Source organism: Bombina bombina, chromosome 5 (assembly GCF_027579735.1).
Source record: "Bombina bombina isolate aBomBom1 chromosome 5, aBomBom1.pri, whole genome shotgun sequence".
Lineage (NCBI taxonomy): Eukaryota > Metazoa > Chordata > Amphibia > Anura > Bombinatoridae > Bombina > Bombina bombina.
The window spans coordinates 633,652,600-633,676,609 of NC_069503.1; the positions used below are offsets into that span (position 1 = coordinate 633,652,600).

At 39.0% G+C, this 24,010-nt stretch overlaps 1 protein-coding gene across 1 annotated transcript in view; it reads left to right on the forward strand.

Annotated features, from left to right (window-relative positions):
• The window catches only part of PTPN3 (protein tyrosine phosphatase non-receptor type 3), a 651,525-nt gene that overhangs the window by 382,793 nt on the left and 244,722 nt on the right, over positions 1–24,010 (forward strand). The window contains exons 7-8 of the mRNA XM_053714599.1: positions 3,120–3,164; positions 15,470–15,522. Coding sequence (XP_053570574.1) covers positions 3,120–3,164; positions 15,470–15,522 — 98 coding nt within the window. The remainder of the gene's footprint in view (positions 1–3,119; positions 3,165–15,469; positions 15,523–24,010) is intronic.

The following is a 24,010-nucleotide window of genomic DNA, read 5'->3' on the forward strand; positions in this document are numbered from 1 at the left end:
AACATTAATTAAAACCTACTGACCTATATTTTCTCCAAAACGAAGTTTCATAACGTTATAAAAGTTATATCTTTTATTCCCCGATGATGTCACGTTATCCTGCCCACTATTTTCAGCACTGTGTGTTCAAAATACTTAAACCAATGAAATTGTGTTTAAAGCGCCATTTTGAAACCTAGGTATTGTAAACGGATTGGTACAGAGCAAAGGATACCCACGGAGTGGGTTTGGAAAACAATTAAATTTGCAGATAAGATTTCTGATATAAGGTTGAGATATGTTAATGAAATGCTATTGATAAAAAGCGTATTTGGGGTAGTTAGTTAGTAACAGGCATAGAAAATAGTTACTTACAGTGGCCCTTTAAGTCCATCTGTGGCTCGATGTATGGGGGTGCTTGGTCTCATGGTGTCCAGCATGGACATAATTTCCCTTGACAGGTTTTACCTCAGACTGTTGCAACTGTGCATGCTGAAGGAGTGGAATAACGATCTTTCTGATCTTTCTCAACAGATTTTCCTGGACAACCGATCGAGAGAATATCTCTTTTGGTGGTTCTATCCAGATCACTTGTCCTGAGGGACGTGCTTCTTAAGACCATTCTGGGTGATTGTGACTATGGTTGCGAGTCTGTTAGGATGGGGTGCTGTTTGGGGTGCCAGGAAGGCACAGGGCCTATGGTCTCGGGAGGTAAAGCTCCCTCTTGACCTCATTTGGATCTTCAGGCAAAATTCAATGCTCTGAAGGCTTGGCCTCTGTTGGGTTCGTCCCAGTTATTCAGTTTCAAATCAGACAATATATCCTCGGTGGCTTACATCAACCACAAGAAGCTCCCTAGTTATGAGGGAAGTATCTCGGATTCTGGTGTGGGGGAGACTCACATTTGTTCGCTGTCCGCGATCCACATTCCGGGTGTGGACAACTGGGAAGCGGATTTCCTCAGCAGACAATCCTTTCATCCAGGGAAATGGTCTCTACATTCCGAGTGTTTGCAGAGATTTGCTAGAGGAAGATCTTATAACGTCTCAATACCAAGCTACCCATATAGGGGTCGAGGTACAGGGATCCTCAGGCGGAGCTAACAGATGCATTAGCGGTGCCTTGGGGGTTTAATCTAATTTATCCTTTCTGGCCGTTACCACTACTTCTAGTATAGCGTCTCAAGTCAAGATGGCGTCAGTGATAATGAATGCTCTGTCTTGGCCACAAAGGATATGGTTCACAGGTATAGTGGGGATGTCATCATCTCCTCTGTGAAAGTTACCTTGTCGCAGGGATCTGCTGACCAAGATTTCTTTGTTCATCATTGTCTAGATTCTCTAAAGCTGACTGCGTGTATATTGAACGCTTGGTCCTAGCCAAGAGAGGGGTTTCTGAGAGAGTTATTTTTATTCTTATCAAGCTCGCAAGCTGGTTGCTCGTCACATCTATCATAAGGTGTGGAGGACCTACTTATTCTGTTCTCCAGGATGAACTGGAGAAGGGCCTTTCTGCAAGTCCCCTTATGGGACGGTTTTCGGCCCTGTCTGTGTTACTGCACAAGAGGTTTGTTGAGCTTCCAGATGTGCAGCCATTTGTTAAGGCTCTGCTGGGATCAGACCTGTGTTTAGATCTAGGCTCCTCCTTGGAGTTTAAATCTTGTTCTTAAAGCGTTGCATCGGACTCCGTTGGAGCCTATTCATGAAGTGGACACACAATTATGGTCTGGGAAGGTTCCTTTTCTACTGGCTATTGCTTATGCATGCAGAGTATCTGTGATTGCTGCTTTGCAATGTGTCCCTCCTTATCTGGCTTTCCATGCTAATTAGACTGTTTTACGAATCAAGTTAGGTTTCTTCCTAAGGTTATGTCAATTCGCAAAATCAATCAAGAGATTGTGGTTCCTTTTTATGTCCTAATCCTCCTCCGTCGCAGGAACGTTTACATCGTATTTTTGGATGTGGTTTGTGCCTTGAAGTTCTATCTTCGGGCCACAAAGGAATTTAGAAAAACCTCTATTTCTGTTTGTTCTCTCTCCGGGAAGCGTAGGGGTCAGAGGGCCTCTTCGACTTCCTTACATTTTTGATTGAGGAGTGTCATACGTTTTGCATAGAGACGGTGGGACATAAGCCTCCTCTGTGGATTACGGCTCATTCTATGAGAGCAGCGGTTTCCTTTTGGGCCTTCTATGATTCTATGATGAGGCCTCTATGGATCTGCTTTCTAAGGCGGCTACCTGGTTCTCCTTACATACTTTTTCAAAATGTTACAAGTTTTATGTTTTGGCTGCTGCTGAAGCAGCCTTCGGGAGAAAGGTTTTGCAGGCTGTGGTGCCCTTAGATTGGGTCCGCCTCTCTTTTTCCCTCCCGTTAGCATTCCGTGTACTCTAGAGCTTGGGTATATGTTTCCCAAAAGTAAGCAATGCAGCTGTGGACTCTTCCCATAATAAGATGGAAAACATAAATTATGCTTACCTGATAATTTCATTTCTATCTGTATGGGAACAGTCCACAGCTCCTGCCCGTGTTTTCCGGTTGGCGGCCCTAAATTTAATTTTTTTTCTTCTGGCACCTTTTTCACCCTGCTATTTCTCCTACTGTTCCTTGTTTCCTCGGCAGAATGACAGGGGTTATGAGGAAGTGGGGGGCGGTATTTAAGCCTTTGGCTGGGTGTCTTTGCCTCCTCCTGGTGGCCAGGTTCATTATTTCCCAAAAGTAAGGAATGCAGCTGTGGACTCTTCCCATACAGATGGAAATGCAATTATCAGGTAAACATAATTTATGTTTTCAGGCAATTAGTGCTAAATCTTAAATAACGGGCGTGAGCACAATGTTATCTATATTGCACACATAATCTAACACCCTCTATCTGTGAAAAACTGTCAAATGCATTCAGATAAAAGGCGGCCTTTAAGGGCTTAGAAATTAGCATATGAGCCTACCTAGGTTTAACTTTCAACTAAGAATATCAAGAGAACAAAGAACTTTTGATGATAAAAGTAAATTGGAAAGTTGTTTGAAATTGCATGCCCTATCTGAATCATGAACGTTTAATTTTGACTTGACTGTCCCTTTAATGTTGTTCATTCATTTTACTATGTGGGAAATAATATATATTTTTTATTTTTTTTATTTTTTCAGGCATTTATATTTTTCACAACTAAAAAGTGATATTCTTGAAGGGAGGTAAGTTACTGTAAAATAGTAATACCCTTTCTTTAGAAAATACAAATGTCTGAATATCTTTATTTTCCCTTGGAATTGTCCCTCTCTTTTTATAATATTACAAACATAGTGAGTTTATTTTTATGACTCCTGTAGGTTATAGATCACTGATGGGCACTTAAAAAATGTCATACTTTACTGGGCCAGAGATTGAATTATTATGTATGATCTTTAAAAGACTTTGTATAAAACACTAATGCTGTTGAAAGTATGTCATTTTATCAAGACAAGCAGTTCCGCCACATCGTGCTATTCCATATAATTTTCTCATTAAACAATCATTCAGCAATTTAGCGTTAGAATTTGTTTCTAAAGAATAACTATCCCAAAATTGCTCTATTTCTCTCTGACAAGAGAAAGTAACTTTCTAATATTTTTTCTGTTTATTGTAAATCTTTACCAGCTCTATTTCACATAAGTGTTTAGATGCAAATAAATTTGATATTAAAGCTATGGTTTTGTACTGTAGAATGTGTTTAAAGGATATAAAAGTCAAATTTAAAATGCACAAAAATTCATGGCATTTTCAAAGGATATGAAGCAACGGCTTTCCAATTTACTTTTATCTAAATGGTTTCATTTTTTTTGGTATTCTTTGTAGAAGCTGCAGCAATGCATTACTGGGAGCTAGCTGAACACATCAGTAAGCCAATGATGAGGCTTATGTGCAGCCACCCATTTATCAGCTAGCTCCCATTAGCCTACTTAGGTATGATTTTTAAGAAAGGATACCAAAGGAACTAAACACATTAGATAATAGAATAAATTGGTAAGTTGTTTAAAATGTTATGCACTGTCGGAATCATAAGGGAAAAAATTTGGGTTCAAGTAGAATTTCAGAGTTCTTCACATACTGCATTTGTTAAACTAGTTGAACATCATGTGTGGGGCTTTTTAAAGAAGTGTATATAGTGGTATGTGTGCATTGATGGATGTCTTTGTTGATGTATAACATGTGACATTTTTTTACTTAGCTAGCTTCATAATACAGCCAAGTATAGCATGCAACATACAGCCAAAGAAAGCAGTACAGGAGTAGAGAGGATGGCCAGCTCTGCCCATACATTAACAAAAAATCCAGGACAGCTCCTACTCTTGCACAATCAATTTCAGAAGAGCAGGGCTTGTCAATCATCCTAGTTAAATTAAATCTGACAAGGCGAGGAGGCCATATTACCAGTTAACAAACTGGAATCTGTTAAAAGGATGGCTACTAAAAGGCAACCGCTACTTAAAGGGAAATTAAAATTATAGTCTCTATTTGAATCATGAAAGAACATTGTTGTGCTTAAACAGCTTTCTAATTTACTTCTATTATCAAATTTGCTTTATTTTCTTGGTATTCTTTGCTGAAGAAGCAGTAATGCACTACTAGGAGCTAGCCGAACACATCAGGTCAGCCAATGACAGGAAGAATATATGTGCAACCACCAATAAGCAGCAAGCTCCCAGTTGTGCATTTTTTCTCCTGAACCTACCTAGGTATGCTTTTTAAACAAAGTATACCAAGGGAACAAAGCAAATTAGATAATGTAAAGTAAGCTTTGCAGGTTTACTTGTGCACATCTGTACCACTGGGGCTTCAAAACTTTGTCCACAGTTTATCATAAATGGAGCCCTTAGTTTCACAAGCATCATAGGACATCACATAATTGTAAGGGTAAAAATTACATAATTTAAGTATGTTGGATGTGATTTATTGCATCAGTGAAATGTATATCAGTGCCTATATGAAACAGAAAGGAGTGTGGGTTCTGTCATACCATGCATCTATAGAATAAAGCTGATGCTACTTAATAAATCCACTCACATACATAAAATACATGACTGGTACAGAAGCTCAAAATACATAATGTATGAAGAAGAAATAAAGCATAAGTCTGTTGACCTATTTCATTTCAATTTTATATAAAAATTTAAACTATGTTATAGCCCAGAGGTTCTTGGCACTTGGTACTATGGACTCATTTGAAAGTATTTCAACACATACAAAACATTGTGCCTCATGCACACACACCGTTTATATTAATCATAGATGATTGTAGGTCATATGATCCTGACTTTAATGCCACACATCCATAACCAATCAGTTTAACTTGATGATGTCATTATTGTCGTGTTATTGGTGGTCAATTGGTGGCGTGCTTGTTTAGCATTTGCAGTAAAATAAACCAATATTATATAAATAGTAGGTTGGCAAACATTTTTAAACAAATATAATTATATAAAAAGGCAAAAGTGTGCTGTAAATTCGACAAAATATTCTATACTAGCACAACTTGGGGGACACCTCTGGCTCTCTCATAGCACACCGTTTGAGAATCACTGTCATAGTTTACTACAAAATTATAAACTATATTAAAGAAACACTTATTTCAAAATTAGTATGTGTATGAATGCATTTCTGTTTTAATAGAAGTGTTTTGAAATACACATGTATTAGTAAAAAAATATTTCTTGTAAAAGTTTTGACTGTTTCAGTGATAAGATTTTATTGCGCACTAAGTATATGTACATATGCTCATTCAAACGTTGCAAAGGATAACTAGGTAGGCTCAGGAGCTGCTGATTGATGGTTGCACATAAATTCCTCAATCTCATTGGCTGACCAAGTGCATTTAGTTACCTCCCAGTAGTGCATTGTTACGTCTTCAACAAAGGATACCAAGATAATGAAGCACATTAAATAATAGAAGTAAATTGTAAAGTTTTTTTTAATATTGTATTATCTATCCTTACATTAAAAGAAAAATATTTGGGTTTAATGTCCCTTTAAGATGCTTATGTTTAGCTGTGTGCAAATCAGGAGCTAGGAACAACTATGTTATGTGAAAAGCAGCATACACCAGGGTCAGTACTGTCCATCTATCATTCTGCTACAAGGCACATCCAGTGTTGTCAGCATACACATGCATGCTTTTTCTTATCTATAGCCTCATCTGGCGAGGCACAGGTGCAACATATTGACTTTTTATTTCAACTTCTTTGCAGGAGCCAAACACTTAGTAAAATAAAGAAGTTGTGTAAAAGTAACATGCTGTAACAAAATAGAGAATTGTATTTTTAGACTAAAATGTCTTTTGAATATGGGAAAGGTTAAATATAGGGTTTATTGAAAAAAATACTAGGACCAGTCAACACTGTAGATTTGAATAATCAAGAAATGCAAGATAACAAGACAATGCAATAGCACTTATTTTGAACTTCAAATGAGTAGTGGATTTTTTTCCTGACAATTTTAAAAGTTATGTATTTTTCCCACTCCCCCCTGTACCATGTGACAGCCATCAGCCAATCACAAATGCATACACGTACCATGTGACAGCCATCAGCCATTCACAAATGCATACACACTTATTCTTGCACATGCTCAGTAGGAGCTGGTGACTCAAAAAGTTTAAATATAAAAAGACTGTGCACATTTTGTTAATGGAAGCAAATTGGAAAGTTGTTTAAAATTGCATGCTCTATCTGAATAATGAAAGTTAAATTTTGAGTGTCCCTTTAATTAATATTCCATCATAAATAATAAGGTAAAGCAGCTCAGAAACGAAAGCGTTACAATCCCCACATACTTAGAAGTTCCACAATAATCTGCGTGTCTTTCTATATTTAAAAGTCATTATTTCTCTTGTTAAGTGTATACAGTCCACGGATCATCCATTACTTATGGGATATTCTCCTTCCCAACAGGAAGTTGCAAGAGGATCACCCACAGCAGAGCTGCTATATAGCTCCTCCCCTCACTGCCATATCCAGTCATTCTCTTGCAACTCTCAACTAAGATGGAGGTCGTAAGAGGACTGTGGTGTTTTAGACTTAGTTTATTTCTTCAATCAAAAGTTCGTTATTTTTAAATGGTACCGGAGTGTACTGTTTATCTCAGGCAGTATTTGGAAGAAGAATCTGCCTGCGTTTTCTATGATCTTAGCAGAAGTAACTAAGATCCTTTTCTGTTCTCACATATTCTGAGGAGTGAGGTAACTTCAGAGGGGGAATAGCGTGCAGGTTTTCCTGCAATAAGGTATGTGCAGTTAAAATATTTTTCTAGGGATGGAATTTGCTAGAAAATGCTGCTGATACCAAAGTAATGTAAGTAAAGCCTTAAATGCAGTGATAGCGACTGGTATCAGGCTTATTAATAGAGATGCATACTCTTATAAAAGTGTATTTTAAAATGTTTGCTGGCATGTTTAATCGTTTTTATATATGTTTGGTGATAAAACTTATTGGGGCCTAGTTTTTTCCACATGGCTGGCTTGAAGTTTGCCTAGAAACAGTTCCCTGAGGCTTCCCACTGTTGTAATATGAGTGGGAGGGGCCTTTTTTAGTGCTTTTCTGTGCAGATAAAAATACTGACAGAGACATTCAGCTTCCCTCTGTATGATACAGGACATCTCTGAAGGGCTCAAAAGGCTTCAAAGTCGTGTTTGAGGAGGGTAACAATCACAGTAGACTGTGGCAGTTGTTGTGACTGTGTTTAAAAAACGTTTTTGTCATTTATTATTCTGTTTTTGTTATTAAGGGGTTAATCATCCATTTGCAAGTGGGTGCAATGCTCTGCTGACTTGTTACATACACTGTAAAAATTTCGTTAGTGAAACTGCCTTTTTTCACTGTTATTTCAAATTTGGACAAAATTTGTGTTTCTTAAAGGCGCAGTAACGTTTTTTATATTGCTTGTAAACTTGTTTTAAGTGTTTTCCAAGCTTGCTAGTCTCATTGCTAGTCTGTTTCAACATGTCTGACACAGAGGAACCTACTTGTTCATTATGTTTGAAAGCCATGGTGGAGCCCCATAGGAGAATGTGTACTAAATGTATTGATTTCACCTTAAACAGTAAAGATCAGTCTTTATCTATAAAAGAATTATCACCAGAGGGTTCTGTCGAGGGGGAAGTTATGCCGACTAACTCTCCCCACGTGTCAGACCCTTCGCCTCCCGCTCAGGGGACGCACGCTAATATGGCGCCAATTACATCAGGGACGCCCATAGCGATTACCTTGCAGGACATGGCTGCAATCATGAATAATACCCTGTCAGAGGTATTATCTAGATTGCCTGAATTAAGAGGCAAGCATGATAGCTCTGGAGTTAGGAGAGATACAGAGCGCGCAAATGCTGTAAGAGCCATGTCTGATACTGCGTCACAGTAAGCAGAACATGAGGACGGAGAGCTTCATTCTGTGGGTGACATCTCTGACTCGGGGAAACCTGATTCAGAGATTTCTAATTTTAAATTTAAGCTTGAGAACCTCCGTGTATTGCTTGGGGAGGTATTAGTTGCTCTGAATGACTGTAACACAGTTGCAATTCCAGAGAAATTGTGTAGGCTGGATAGATAATATGCGGTGCCGGTGTGTACTGACGTTTTTCGTATACCTAAAAGGCTTACAGAAATTATTAGAAAGGAGTGGGATAGACCCGGTGTGCCCTTTTCCCCACCTCCTATATTTAGAAAAATGTTTCCAATAGACGCCACTACACGGGACTTATGGCAGACGGTCCCTAAGGTGGAGGGAGCAGTTTCTACTTTAGCAAAGCGTACCACTATCCCGGTTGAGGACAGTTGTGCTTTTTCAGATCCAATGGATAAAAAATTAGAGGGTTACCTTAAGAAAATGTTTATTCAACAAGGTTTTATTTTGCAGCCCCTTGCATGCATTGCGCCTGTCACTGCTGCGGCGGCATTCTGGTTTGAGGCCCTGGAAGAGGCCATCCATACAGCTCCATTGGAGGAAATTATTGACAAGCTTAGAACGCTTAAGCTAGCTAACTCATTTGTTTCTGATGCCATTGTTCATTTGACTAAACTAACGGCTAAGAATTCTGGATTCGCCATCCAGGCGCGTAGGGTGCTATGGCTTAAATCTTGTTCTGCTGACGTGACTTCAAAGTCTAAGTTACTCAACATTCCTTTCAAGGGGCAGACCTTATTCGGGCCTGGCTTGAAGGAAATTATTGCTGACATTACTGGAGGCAAGGGTCATACCGTTCCGCAGGACAGGGCCAAATCAAAGGCCAAACAGTCTAATTTTCGTGCCTTTCGAAATTTCAAGGCAGGAGCAGCATCAACTTCCTCCGCTTCAAAACAAGAGGGAACTGTTGCTCATTCCAGACAGGCCTGGAAACCTAACCAGTCCTGGAACAAGGGCATGCAGGCCAGAAAACCTGCTGCTGCCCCCAAGATAGCATGAAGGAACGGCCCCCTATCCGGAAACGGATCTAGTGGGGGGCAGACTTTCTCTCTTCGCCCAGGCGTGGGCAAGAGATGTTCAGGATCTTTGGGCATTGGAGATCATATCTCAGGGATATCTTCTGGACTTCAAAGCTTCTCCTCCACAAGGGAGATTTCATCTTTCAAGGTTATCAGCAAACCAGATAAAGAAAGAGGCATTCCTAAGCTGTGTGCAAGACCTCCTAGTAATGGGAGTGATCCATCCAGTTCCACGGACGGAACAGGGACAGGGGTTTTATTCAAATCTGTTTGTGGTTCCCAAGAAAGAGGGAACCTTCAGACCAATCTTGGATCTAAAGATCTTAAACAAATTCCTCAGAGTTCCATCATTCAAAATGGAAACTATTCGGACCATCCTACCCATGATCCAAGAGGGTCAGTACATGACCACAGTGGACTTAAAGGATGCCTACCTTCACATACCGATTCACAAAGATCATCATCTGTTCCTAAGGTTTGCCTTTCTAGACAGGCATTACTAATTTGTAGCTCTTCCCTTCGGGTTGGCCACAGCCCCGAGAATCTTTACAAAGGTTCTGGGCTCATTTCTGGCGGTTCTAAGACCGCGAGGCATAGCGGTGGCTCCGTATCTAGACGACATCCTGATACAGGCGTCAAGCTTTCAAATTGCCAAGTCTCATACAGAGATAGTTCTGGCATTTCTGAGGTCGCATGGGTGGAAAGTGAACGTGGAAAAGAGTTCTCTATCCCCACTCACAAGAGTCACCTTCCTAGGGATGCTTATAGATTCTGTAGAGATGAAAATTTACCTGACGGAGTCCAGGTTATCAAAACTTCTAAATGCTTGCCGTGTCCTTCATTTCATTCCACGTCCGTCAGTGGCTCAGTGCATGGAAGTTATCGGCTTAATGGTAGCAGCAATGGACATAGTGCCATTTGCGCGCCTGCATCTCAGACCGCTGCAATTATGCATGCTAAGTCAGTGGAATGGGGATTACTCAGATTTGTCCCCTCTACTAAATCTGCATCAAGAGACCAGAGATTCTCTTCTCTAGTGGCTATCTCGGGTCCATCTGTCCATGGGTATGACCTTTCGCAGGCCAGATTGGACGATTTTAACAACAGATGCCAGCCTTCTAGGTTGGGGCGCAGTCTGGAACTCCCTGAAGGCTCAGGGATCGTGGACTCAGGAGGAGAAACTCCTCCCAATAAATATTCTGGAGTTAAGAGCAATATTCAATGCTCTTCTAGCTTGGCCTCAGTTAGCAACCCTGAGGTTCATCAGATTTCAGTCGGACAACATCACGACTGTGGCTTACATCAACCATCAAGTGGGAACCAGGAGTTCCCTAGCGATGTTAGAAGTCTCAAAGATAATTCGCTGGGCAGAGTCTCACTCTTGCCATCTGTCAGCAATCCACATCCCAGGCGTAGAGAACTGGGAGGCGAATTTTCTAAGTCGTCAGACTTTTCATCTGGGGGAGTGGGAACTCCACCCGGAGGTGTTTGCTCAACTGATCCATCGTTGGGGCAAACCAGAACTGGATCTCATGGCGTCTCACCAGAACGCCAAGCTTCCTTGTTACGGATCCAGGTCCAGGGACCCGGGAGCGACGCTGATAGATGCTCTAGCAGCTCCTTGGTTCTTCAACCTGGCTTATGTGTTTCCACCGTTTCCTCTGCTCTCTCGACTGATTGCCAAAATCAAGCAGGAGAGAGCATCAGTGATTCTGATTGCGCCTGCGTGGCCACGCAGGACCTGGTATGCAGACCTAGTGGACATGTCATCCTTTCCACCATGGACTCTGCCTCTGAGGCAGGACCTTCTAATACAAGGTCCTTTCAATCATCCAAATCTAATTTCTCTGAGACTGACTGCATGGAGATTGAACGCTTGATCCTATCAAGGCGTGGCTTCTCCGAGTCAGTCATTGATACCTTAATACAGGCACGAAAGCCTGTCACCAGGAAAATCTACCATAAGATATGGCATAAATATCTTTATTGGTGTGAATCCAAGAATTACTCATGGAGTAAGGTTAGGATTCCTAGGATATTGTCCTTTCTCCAAGAGGGTTTGGACAAAGGATTATCAGCTAGTTCTTTAAAAGGACAGATTTCTGCTCTGTCTATTCTTTTGCACAAGCGTCTGGCAGAGGTTCCAGACGTCCAGGCTTTTTGTCAGGCTTTGGTTAGAATTAAGCCTGTGTTTAAAACTGTTGCTCCCCCGTGGAGCTTAAACTTGGTTCTTAAAGTTCTTCAAGGAGTTCCGTTTGAACCCCTTCATTCCATTGATATTAAACTTTTATCTTGGAAAGTTCTGTTTTTGATGGCTATTTCCTCGGCTCGAAGAGTCTCTGAGCTATCTGCCTTACAATGTGATTCTCCTTATCTGATTTTTCATGCAGATAAGGTAGTTCTGCGTACCAAACCTGGGTTTTTACCTAAGGTGGTTTCTAACAAGAATATCAATCAAGAGATTGTTGTTCCATCATTGTGTCCTAATCCTTCTTCGAAGAAGGAACGTCTCTTACATAATCTGGACGTAGTCCGTGCCTTGAAGTTTTACTTACAAGCTACTAAAGATTTTCGCCAAACATCTTCCCTGTTTGTCGTTTACTCTGGACAGAGGAGAGGTCAAAAAGCTTCGGCAACCTCTCTTTCCTTTTGGCTTCGGAGCATAATTCGCTTAGCCTATGAGACTGCTGGACAGCAGCCCCCTGAAAGGATTACAGCTCATTCTACTAGAGCTGTGGCTTCCACCTGGGCCTTTAAAAATGAGGCCTCTGTTGAACAGATTTGCAAGGCTGCGACTTGGTCTTCGCTTCACACCTTTTCAATATTTTACAAATTTGATACTTTTGCTTCTTCAGAGGCTTTTTTTGGGAGAAAGGTTCTTCAGGCAGTGGTTACTTCCGTTTAATCCTGCCTTGTCCCTCCCATCATCCGTGTACTTTAGCTTTGGTATTGGTATCCCATAAGTAATGGATGATCCGTTTACTGGATACACTTAACAAGAGAAAACATAATTTATGCTTACCTGATAAATTTATTTCTCTTGTAGTGTATCCAGTCCACGGCCCGCCCTGTCCTTTTAAGGCAGGTCTAAATGTTAATTAAACTACAGTCACCACTGCACCCTATGGTTTCTCCTTTCTCGTCTTGTTTCGGTCGAATGACTGGATATGGCAGTGAGGGGAGGAGCTATATAGCAGCTCTGCTGTGGGTGATCCTCTTGCAACATCCTGTTGGGAAGGAGAATATCCCATAAGTAATGGATGATCCGTGGACTGGATACACTACAAGAGAAATAAATTTATCAGGTAAGCATAAATTATGTTATTCTTTGAAAATTTCAAAATCTTGTCTGTGTCAATAAAATACCAGCGGGGTAGGCAACAGTAGAAAGAAGAGAGAGAAAAACTATAAGTAATCAGGTAATATGACAGGGAGAGGGGATAAAGAGAGGCTGAACTCTGACATATCAGTTTAATAGACAGATTCTAGCTAAATTCTCCAACAGCTCTGTTTCTAGCATTTGTAGAAGCGGCTATTAGAGGGAGCAACCAAACAGGGTAATAATTTACACTGATGCATGAAGAGATGTCTGTTAATAGAGCATGAAAGCCAATAGTAACCCTTCAGGGTTTTATTAGAGCAATTCAATTTTGTTCTGTTACGATATTTACTTCATTGTTTTGTATCCATTGTTGTACTACTGGTGATTGCTGGCTATATACGAATGTCTCTTGTCATTGGTTCATCAGATGTGTTCAGCTAGCTCCCAGTAGTGCATTGCTTCTCTAGAGCTGAACTATGTTTGTAACTCTTGCAAGGGTTAATTAAATAGAGCCTACTTTTATTGCACTATTGGTTGCATATAATACCTTAGAGTTTTTTTTTTATTTTTGCACTTTTATATCCATTTAAAGGGAGTGTACTGTTAAAATGTACCTTTCATAATTCATATAGAGCAGGGGTGGGCAGATTTTTGTAAGGCAAGGGCTACCTCTAATTTTGCCGGGAATGCCGGCCTACTCAGAGAAGGGAGCCCTTGATTTCTACTCAGCTGCCTGCAGGCCAATGGCAGAAAATAGCTGCTGATCAATGTTCCCTCTAAGGCCACTTTTGTGAGTGGCCCAGCATTGAAACAGTTAATAAGGTAACCACACCTTGCAGCCTGCATTGTGTAGTGTTTGCTAATTGCTCTGTTAATTAACTGTTTCACTGCTGGGCCGCTCATAAAACTGGCCTTAGAGGGAACACTGCTGCTGATTTGTGTGAACTGCACAGGAAAAATTAGCTAGTCGTGATTGACTACTATTCCAGGTATTTGGAGATGCCACCCTTGAATGAGATCACCAATCAAGCCATTGTCACTCGTTTCAAGAGCTTGTTCGCCCGGTGGGGCATACCAATGGAGTAGGTGAGTGATAACGAAATGCAGTTTGCTTCCATGGACTTAAGTTCTTTCTGCAGTGAATATGATTTTGTCCATTCTACGTCAAGTCCACATTACCCGCAGGCCAAAAGAATGGCTGAAAAGGCAGTTCAAACAACAAAGTTCATTTTTAAGCAATCTGATCCGTATCTAGCTCTCTTGGCCTATAGGGTGACTCCCATCCAAGCCACAGGTTTTAACCCGGGACAGCTGATGCTAGGATGTCAGATTCGCACCCCTTTACCCTTTGTGGGTGTCTTCCAGCCGACCAGCTCTGTTCCTCAGGACGAGGTCCTTAGGAGGGATAAAGAGGCTAAAAGGGGTTATCGATTCTTCTACGACAGAAAACAGGCCCTTGCAGGAGCTGAATGTGGGGCACAGTGTCAGAGTTAAACTGGATAATGAGAAGAAATGGAAGACGCCTGCTACGGTAATTGGATGCTTTCCAGAACCAATGTCTTATGTAGTCCTTACTGATGGAGGGACAGTCACACGTCAAAATAGAAGACATCTTCAGCCAGTACCTGAGAGTTTGGGACTGGATGCTTCAGAGCCACCACCGGTGGGATCCCCTGTTTTAAGAGGGGTGCATTCCCCTCAGCAAAATCACATCGGGGATATTTCTTTGCTTCCAGCAGACTCTCAATCACCTTCTTCTGTATCAGAGGACAGTTCAGGTAAAATGACGTCAAGTGGATGAGTGGTTAAACTTCCAGCCCAATATCGGGATTAGCACTAGTTAGAGCAGTGACCGGAAGAATGGGCAGAATAATCCCATGGTCACTGTGGACTAGGGTAGTCTACCCCGATGTTCAAGTCAGGATTATTTTTCTTGTTGTTTATATATATATATATATATATATATATATATATATATTCACTTTAACTTGTTATTTGTTATACACTAAACAAAACTATTTTTGTATGCTTCTTGTATACCTTGTTATTTGATGTACTCTAAAAAAAAAAATGTATGCTTTGTCCTTTGAAAAAGGGTAAGATGTGATGAGAGTGGTAGATGACGTCACCCTTATGAGGGGGTGGCTTATGGCTATTATTGTCTATGTCGCAGTTACCAAGTTAGATGTGTTGTACAAGCTGTATACTTCTATGCTCTGCAATAAAATAACGTTGTACCTTCTATGCTGTGTCCTGCATCTCATGACAAAACCCACATTTTTTTCTTTCATGATTCAGATAGAGAACACAATTTTAAACAACGTTCCAGTTTATTTCTATTATCTAATTTGCTTCATTCTCTTGGAATTCTTTGTTGAAGAAGCAGCAATGCACTACTGGAAGCTAACTGAACGCATTGGGTGAGCAAATAACACAAGGTATATATCTGCAGCCACCAATTAGCAGCGCTTGAGGCTACCTATGTATTCTTCTAAACAGAGCATAGCAAGAGAACACAACCAACAAATTAAAGAATAGAAGTAGATTGAAAATGTGTTTAAATTCACATGCTCTATCTGAATCATGAAAGAAAGAAAACATGTCTCTCTTAGCATTGTTTACTGCTGAACTTGAAAATCATATAGCAAGAAAAAAATTCTGTATACTTTTCTCACAGAGCAGACTGGATTTTTGGATAATGATAATATTTATTTCTCTCGTTGTAGGTTATCCTGCCCTCTTAACTCAGCTGTTGTTCTTGCCTCATATGCTGTTCAGTGTAAGTAGTTCTGTCACTCAGTTAACTCTTTGTTAACTTGTCTTTAACACAGCTGTGATAAAGTCTGTGTGCGGCAGCTATACATTACATTATCTTCTATTTGCACCAAAACTGATTTATGTGAAACTTCATTTTAGTTTTGCCTACATTAAACAATGAAAAAGAATTGAGCTTTCAAAATAGCATTTTTTTTTTCTTGTTTGTTTTTGATGAAAAGAAAATGAAAGTAAAAAGTGGATGTAAAATGTTTAATAAGTGGGGTGTACATTTGTAAAATAAAGAATTTGTACAACTTTAAAATAAAATGAGATTTGTTTCAGTTTCTTACTATGCAGTGTATTAAAAGTAATTTTTTTTATATTAAAAGAAATGCATTTGATGATGTTTTTACCTCATGTAAAATATAACCTATGAGTAATATACATTGTGCAATGTACCCTGTAACTAACATACACATACAAACGTACAAATTAAGGGCGTGAGCCAATATAGCACAACAGAATCTATTTGCTCAACTCATATATTGTGGTTTGGCGTGCCAAATTGTGCAATCAAATTATCACTCCTGGAAAGGAGAGGTCACTCTGGGTTAGATTTACTAATAGGAACATTTATCAAGCTCACAAGTTCAACCAATCATGCAAAATAGGGCCTGCCAACTCCACTTCCACCAACTAACCTTAAGACAACCAATGGTAACGACCATAATCTGATTGCTTCTTAGTCAATTCCCCCCTCATGTCCAAATGCACCAAATGCTCAGTCCTTGGTCCATTTTCTTTACGCTCCATGCTACTGATCATAAATCTATTCTAGGGTTGACAGGTGCCCAGTATTCAGTCAGACTGTCCAGTATTTCAACAAGGTGTCCAGTAAAATGTATACAAAATACTGGACACAAACAAAAATATCCATTATTTTTTATTTTATTTCCCAAGTGAAAGCTAATTTTTTAAGCTCTCATTTGCCTCTGTTCAATTCAAATATGGCCCAGAAAGAAATGACACTGGTGCATTTGCTACTCTGTGTTAGTGGGAGCCATGGAGTGTAAAAAAATTATATTGTCTTATGCAGGGCTCGGCAAACTCAGGAGCCATGGAGACACTGGCTCCTACAATTCTACTTCTGGCTCCTAACTTTTTGGGTTATTCTCCATATATCTATATACAAATACCACTGTCTTGCCACCTAAAAGTATGACTGTCTCCTAAATGTTAACAGATTTGTTGATGCCTGTTCTTATGTACTATTGAGATTCACATGTGTAGTTACTGAGGTATTATTTATGCTCTGTGCTTTTATTGGCATCAATGAGATATAAAAACACTGCACTGTTTGCAACTGATAGCCAAGGAGCTAAAAAAAAATTTTTTATTAGTTGTGAAAAATATTTGTTTGGGTCAAGGATGGGTCCTAAGGTTTAGCTTTGGGGAGGGGCCATTTTGTAACTCCTTCTTTAACCTATACCCAGTCACGTGCAGGTTATCAGTTTTTTTATGCATTAATTTGGCTTTCAGTTTATTTTTTATAATGATAATATACAAATTCTACATACTTCCCTGACATATTCCTCCTGAAGAAACTTTCTTATGTCAGTTATATCTACTGTTAGGATTTATGTATTGTTAACTTAAATAGTGTAAAGTGTATAAACGGTATTCATTTCCACTGTATAGCACTACACATATTGGAACTTTTTGAATAAAATATAATAACAATGATATTTAGATAGTGCCTTTTAAATGCATTGAACATTCAAATTACAATATTGGAGATCAGTACCTATTATGTATGCATAACAGAACCACACATCAGTAAGACACTTTAACATAAGATTGTATTCCAAACTCAGTTGAGATGTTTGCAGAGCTGGATTAAGCAGGAGGCAAACAAGACTGCTTCCCTAGGACCCCTTTAAAACAATTTTAAATTATCTTAAATAACTGTGATTTATAGTGCAACTTACTGGGCAACCTATGCCCTAGGTCAGGGTTCTTCAAACTCGTTTCCCCATAACCCAGTGCCATGGTACCACATACATTTGCATCCTTATTTTTATGCTTTGTCTGAAAATGTCTGAAGTCATATACAAGATAGCTGTAGTTTCTGGCAAAGTGACACACTCACATACAACACACCATACATACTCCCATAAATAAAATACATGAAATACACACACACACACACACACTCTCAAACAACACACACACATACCACACACGCTCATAAAATACACACACACACACACACTCTCTCATACAACGCACGCACTCTCATACAACACACACACACTCTCTCATACCACACACCAATCACACTCTCATACAACTCACGCACACCATACACACTCTCATGCAACACCGACACAACAAACAAACTTTCATATAACACACACACGCCATACACACTCTCATGCAACACAGACACAACAAACATACTTTCATATAACACAGACACGCCATACACACTCTCGTACAACACAAACCCCACACACACTCATACAATAAACACACTACACACACTCTCTTACAACACAGAAGTAGCTACCCAATAAACATGGTGTTACGACCCAGTAATGGGTCCCGATCCGTGGTTTGAAGAACCCTGCCCTAGGTAATATTATGTTCTATTATGTTACTTAACCACCATAGCGCTGATATGTATACATGCTACGCATCCTTAAGACATACTTTGTTTTTTGTTTATATAGTAGATGTGGTGTAAGTGCTGTAGCAATATAAGTCAATAAGATATTGCTGTATGTTTACTTGTGTGGAGGGTCTTACTATACTTCTTTGAGTCCACTAGAGTCTTAATCTGACTCTAGGTGCATATCACATTCCTTTTTTTCCCCACAGTTTAGTGAGTTTTACAAAAGCCAGTATACTTCACCAGCAGCAACAGGCTTGGGCAGACACCATGAAAATAACCTTATATGTAACTCCGTTATAGGTTTCTCCAATTTGTCCTCTTTTGCAGAGTTACAGAACACAGCATAAAAATCAGACCGCCTTACAATACTGATTTACTTGTATCTGAACTGGCCACATTCCTTTCCCCCCCCCTTTTTTTTTGAGGACCAGTAAACACAGTAGATTTGCATAATCAACAAATCCAAGATAACAAGACAATGCAATAGCACTGAGTCTGAACTTCAAATGAGTAGTAGATTCTTTTTCAACACATTTCAAGGTTATGTATATTTCCACTCCCCCTGTACCATGTGATAGCAATCAGCCAATGACAAATGCATATACGTATAGTCTGAGTTCTTGCACATGCTCAGTAGGAGCTGGTGACTCTAAAAAGTGTAAATATAAAAGACTGTGCACATTTTTTTTTTATGGAAGTAAATTGGAAAGTTGTTTAAAATTACATGCTGTATCTGAATCATGAAAATGTAATAAAACCTGAGTGTCCCTTTAAGGTTAGCTCACATGTAGGAACATCCCATTTATTCTTGACATTTCATTTAAAGGATTCACAGTTGTCAAATGATGGCAACTTAATGAAATCAATTAATATGTTTTGCTGTTCTAGCCTCTGTAATGTTTCAGTAACAATAAATGATAATGTGCTTACTCATATTATGGTTAGAAAAAAATCTTGATATAGCAGCTATAGGCTTTTTAAGTATAATGCATTTATTATAAAAAAAAAAGTAGCTTAATAGCAAGGATCTTTTGTGTGATTTATGAATAATATATGAGGGTCTAATAAGTAAATTGCATCTCTTGTCAAGAATTAATATTTTTTTATGACTATCGGTATCATAACATTGTAAATGTAGTTTTCATCTACTGGTTGAGATTTGTTACCACAGTTTTGTGCAGGGTTTGGCTGTGTTACTGAATTGTTGTGTTACCCCTACAGCACAGCAAATGATCAAAATAAATAGCTTATTGAAAGACACAAAGAATTATATTCCTATGTGGAATAATACAATGTAGGCCTGTTATGAACTGAATCTGATCTCTCTGCTTTGAACCACACTGGATGTCTACAAACAACATAGATTCTGAGATATTTAACCCCTTGAGTGCTAACGACGGCTCTGAGCTGTCGCAAATTGTCTCAGTCAGGTGCTACCGACGGCTCAGAGCCATCGCTAGCACTCTCCCACCTTGAGGGAGATCTGGGGGCTCCTTCCCACTCCTACCCCGGTGATCTGGCCTGCACAGAAACAGGCATCGCCGGGGGTTCACATTTCACGCGATGACATTACGCGCAATGACGTGATGACGTCACCACGCAAATTTATTTAAAATATAAACAGTTTAAAGGATTACTTTCTGTTATAATTTTTAAGCTAAGCAACTAACATATTAAAGTTAATAAACATTAATTAAAACCTACTGACCTATATTTTCTCCAAAACGAAGTTTCATAACGTTCTAAAAGTTATATCTTTTATTCGCCGATGATGTCACGTTATCCTGCCCACTATTTTCAGCACTGCATGTTCAAAATACTTAAACCAATAACTTTGTGTTTAAATCGCCATTTTGAAACCTAGGTATTGCAAACGGATTGGTACAGAGCAAAGGATACCCACGGAGTGGGTTTGGAAAACAATTAAATTTGCAGAAAAGATTTCTGCTATACGGTAGAGATATGTTAATGAAATGCTATTGATAAAAAGCATATTTGGGGTAGTTAGTTAGTAACAGGCATAGAAAATATTTACTTACAGTGGCCCTTTAAGTCTTGGGGATCTGAAAAAAAACAGATAAAAAAATATATATATATTTAAAGAAAATAAAAAGAATAAAACCATCTCAAATCCAGCTTAGCACCCAGGTGGGAAAGTGCTTAGCACTCAAAGGGTTAATAAAGTCTCTGATTACTCATATTGCAAATTATGAAACATTGCACTAGTCATATAAATTCCATTTTTAATTGCATCAGTCGTTGTGATACGGTTTGTCAAAGATTGTAAATTCCTCTAGGGATGGAGCTGCACTTTATTAAAGCAATTATGAATCATATTTATATTGCAAGACTCAAAACTTTTTACGCCTTTCATAATGACTTTTTATAAAGGGATTGTCACTGCAGAATTCTATTTGCAATACTTTTCATTATTATTTATATTTAATATTAAGTCTAGGACTATGACAGTAGTGTTTGAAACAATGTACAGTTTGCGTTACCCTCACAAAAAAAACAACAACATTTTTTTGGTTTTCTTATTGAAGAGAAGCAAGCACAACCTCTGCAATAAACACGCATATTTCTGCAGTTAATCCATTTGTGGTTTATTTGTAAGGTCCAGAAACTAAGGTTGTCCAAATATGACTCTTGCCTTGGTTTAAGTCCTTTGTTGACTCTCTGAACCTCTTAGGATCATGTGTTTACATTTAAAAACCATGGGATTCACTAAGCATCTGACTAAGTATCAAAACATAAACGATAACTGATTCCTACAAAGCAGGATAATTATATTAAAATAATTCTAAACTCTTTATTCTTTTATGCTTGTATTTTCCCCTATATGAACTGTCATTAAGAAACTAAAGAGGATCTGGAAGACCATGAAAGATCTAGTGGCACTTGAGTATAGTGGTACATCTGTCCACTGTGCCAACTGTTAAGCATGGGGGGGTCTATTGCACTTTTGGGGTTGTGGCTGCCAGTGGTACAGGAAATCATTTTCAAGGTGACATGAAGAATGTAGTCCACTAAATATCAACAAATCCTTGAATCTAATGTCCTACAGTCAGTTAAGATATGTAAGATGAAAGAAGCTGAATATTCCAAGAAGACAATGATCCAAAACACGCCTCAAAAATGAACCATGAGCTCAATAAATGAAAGATCTGGAGTCTCCAGACTCAAATTTTAAAGGGATACTAAACCCACATTTTTTCTTTCATGATTCAGATAGAGCATGCAATTTTAACCCCTTAGTGACCAGACCATTTTTCAATTTTCTTACCATTAAGGACCAGGGCTATTTTTTCATTTCTGCGGTGTTTGTGTTTAGCTGTAATTTTCCTCTTACTCATTTACTGTACCCACACATATTATATACTGTTTTTCTCACCAATAAATTGAATTTTTAAAGATACCATTATTTTCATCATATCTTATAATTTACTATAAAAAAAATATATAAAATATGATGAAAAAATTAAAAAAAACACACTTTTTCTAACTTTGACCCCCAAAATCTTTTACACATCTTCAACCACCAAAAAACCCATGCTAAATAGTTTCTAAATTTTGTCCTGAGTTTAGAAATACTCAAGGTTTACATGTTCTTTGCTTTTTTTGCAAGTTATAGGGCAATAAGTACAAGTAGCACTTTGCTATTTGCAAACCATTTTTTTATTCTTCAAAATTAGCCATAGCTACATTGTAACACTGATATCTGTCAGGAATCCCTGAAAAAACCTTCACATGTATATATTTCTTTTTAGTAGACAACCCAAAGTATTGATCTAGGCCCATTTTGATATATTTCATGCCACCATTTCACTGCCAAATGCGATCAAATAAAAAAAAAAAATTGTTCACTTTTTCACAAACTTTAGGTTTCTCACTGAAATTATTTACAAACAGCTTGTGTAATTAGGGCACAAATGGTTGTAAAAGCTTCTCTGGGATCCCCTTTGTTCAGAAATAGCAGACATATATGACTTTGGCATTGCTTTTTGGTAATTAGAAGGCCACTAAATGCTGCTGTGCACCACACTTGTAATATGCCCAGCAGTAAAGGGGTTAATTAGGTAGCTTGTATGGTTAATTTTAGCTTTAGTGTAGAGATCAGCCTTCCAACTGACACATCCCACTAACTGATCCCTCTCAAACAGCTCTCTTCCCTCCCCCATCCCACAATTGTCACCACCATCTTAAGTACTGGCAGAAAGTCTTCCAATACTAAAATAAAAGGCTTTTTTTTTTTTTTTTTATAAATATATATTCTTCAGTGTAGGATCCACCCCAAACAGCTCTCTAACCCTCCCCCCTCTACCTATTTGCTGCCATCTTGGGTACTGGCAGCTGTCTGCCAGTACCCAGTTTGCTAAAAAAATTGGTTTTATTTTTTTTATAAAAAAAGAAAAATTTCTGTAGTGTAGCTGCCCCTCCTCAATACCCTCCCCCCTCCCAGATCCCTTTCCCAACATTTATTCCTCCCTCTCCCTCCTTCCCTTACACTTTGCCGCTCTTTGGTCCCAGTCCCACATGTTCCTGCCCGCTCGCTCGGAACTCCCTCTAGCGATGGGCCACCTACCCGCCTCCTTGCTATCCCTCCTACGCCACCAACGATCGGCACCATAGCTGGCCAATGAAGAGAGGGCCACAGAGAGGCTCTCTCTGCATTGGTGGCTATAAAAAGGGTATTGCAGGATGCCTCAATATCGAGGCATCACTGCAATACCCTGAAAGCGGCTGGAAGCAATCACGATTACTTTCAGCACTTGAAACCCCTGAGAACATGCCAGGCACGTCCTTGGTCATTAATGACCGGTTTTTGTAGGACATGCTTGGCACGTCCTCAGTCGTTAAGGGGTTAAGCAACTTTCTAATTTACTCCTATTATCAAATTTTCTTTGTTCTTTTGCCATCTTTATTTGAAAAGCAAGAATGTAAGCTTAGGAGCCAGACCATTTTTGGTTCAGTACCTGGGTTGCGCTTGCTGATTGGTGGCTAAATGCTATAAATCCGTCCCTGAGAACAGGATTTCCATATGATGTCAAAGTTCTTCTGCAGTGCTAGGAGTAGGAACGTGTTTTTTGGGTGTGTTATCTAAGGGGGTTATGAATAGGATAGCAAAATAATGCTTATCTGTATGAGTAATGTCAGGCATGTAAAAGTTTACGTTGTTGCCCAACAGCAGTTTTATTTATACACAATAACGATTAAAACACATTAAAAATAATTAAATACTGTTCAGCTTATAGCTAACCACTTGGCTCCAGCCTGAAGCAATCTGTCATTGTGACAATTTTATTTTCATAAACAGGAAAGGTATTCCATTGCTTTTTAAACTAAAATGTATCCCCTTCAATGTGTTCCGAATGGTCCATTCTATCTGCTAGTGTATGTAATTTTATTTGTTATTTAAAATAGTTACTTTTACCTGTTGTATCCCCACATACTGGAAATATAAGTAAAAAAATGTTTCTTTGTTGAAAAACTACATAAACAAGACACAATAGCACTGATTAATCTTCCAGTGGGGGGTATGAGGGAGACAGAGATTTTGTATGTGAAATAGTGTGTATTCAACCCCCCAGCCATAATTAGCATTTCAATACCCAACATAAATACTTGCAAGCTCAGCCCATTGTTATGGACATGTCCTAGGTGATGTTTTAATGGAAAAAATGGCCTGTTAGGGAGGTCTGAGGACGGATTTGAAAACCCCTGATCTATTTAATATATTTGGCTTAGCACAGTATCTCATCCCTTTGCACTTGGTATATATATTTTTTCTCATAAACTAGCGTGATTATTTTTGTTAAGCTGACATTTTTTTAAT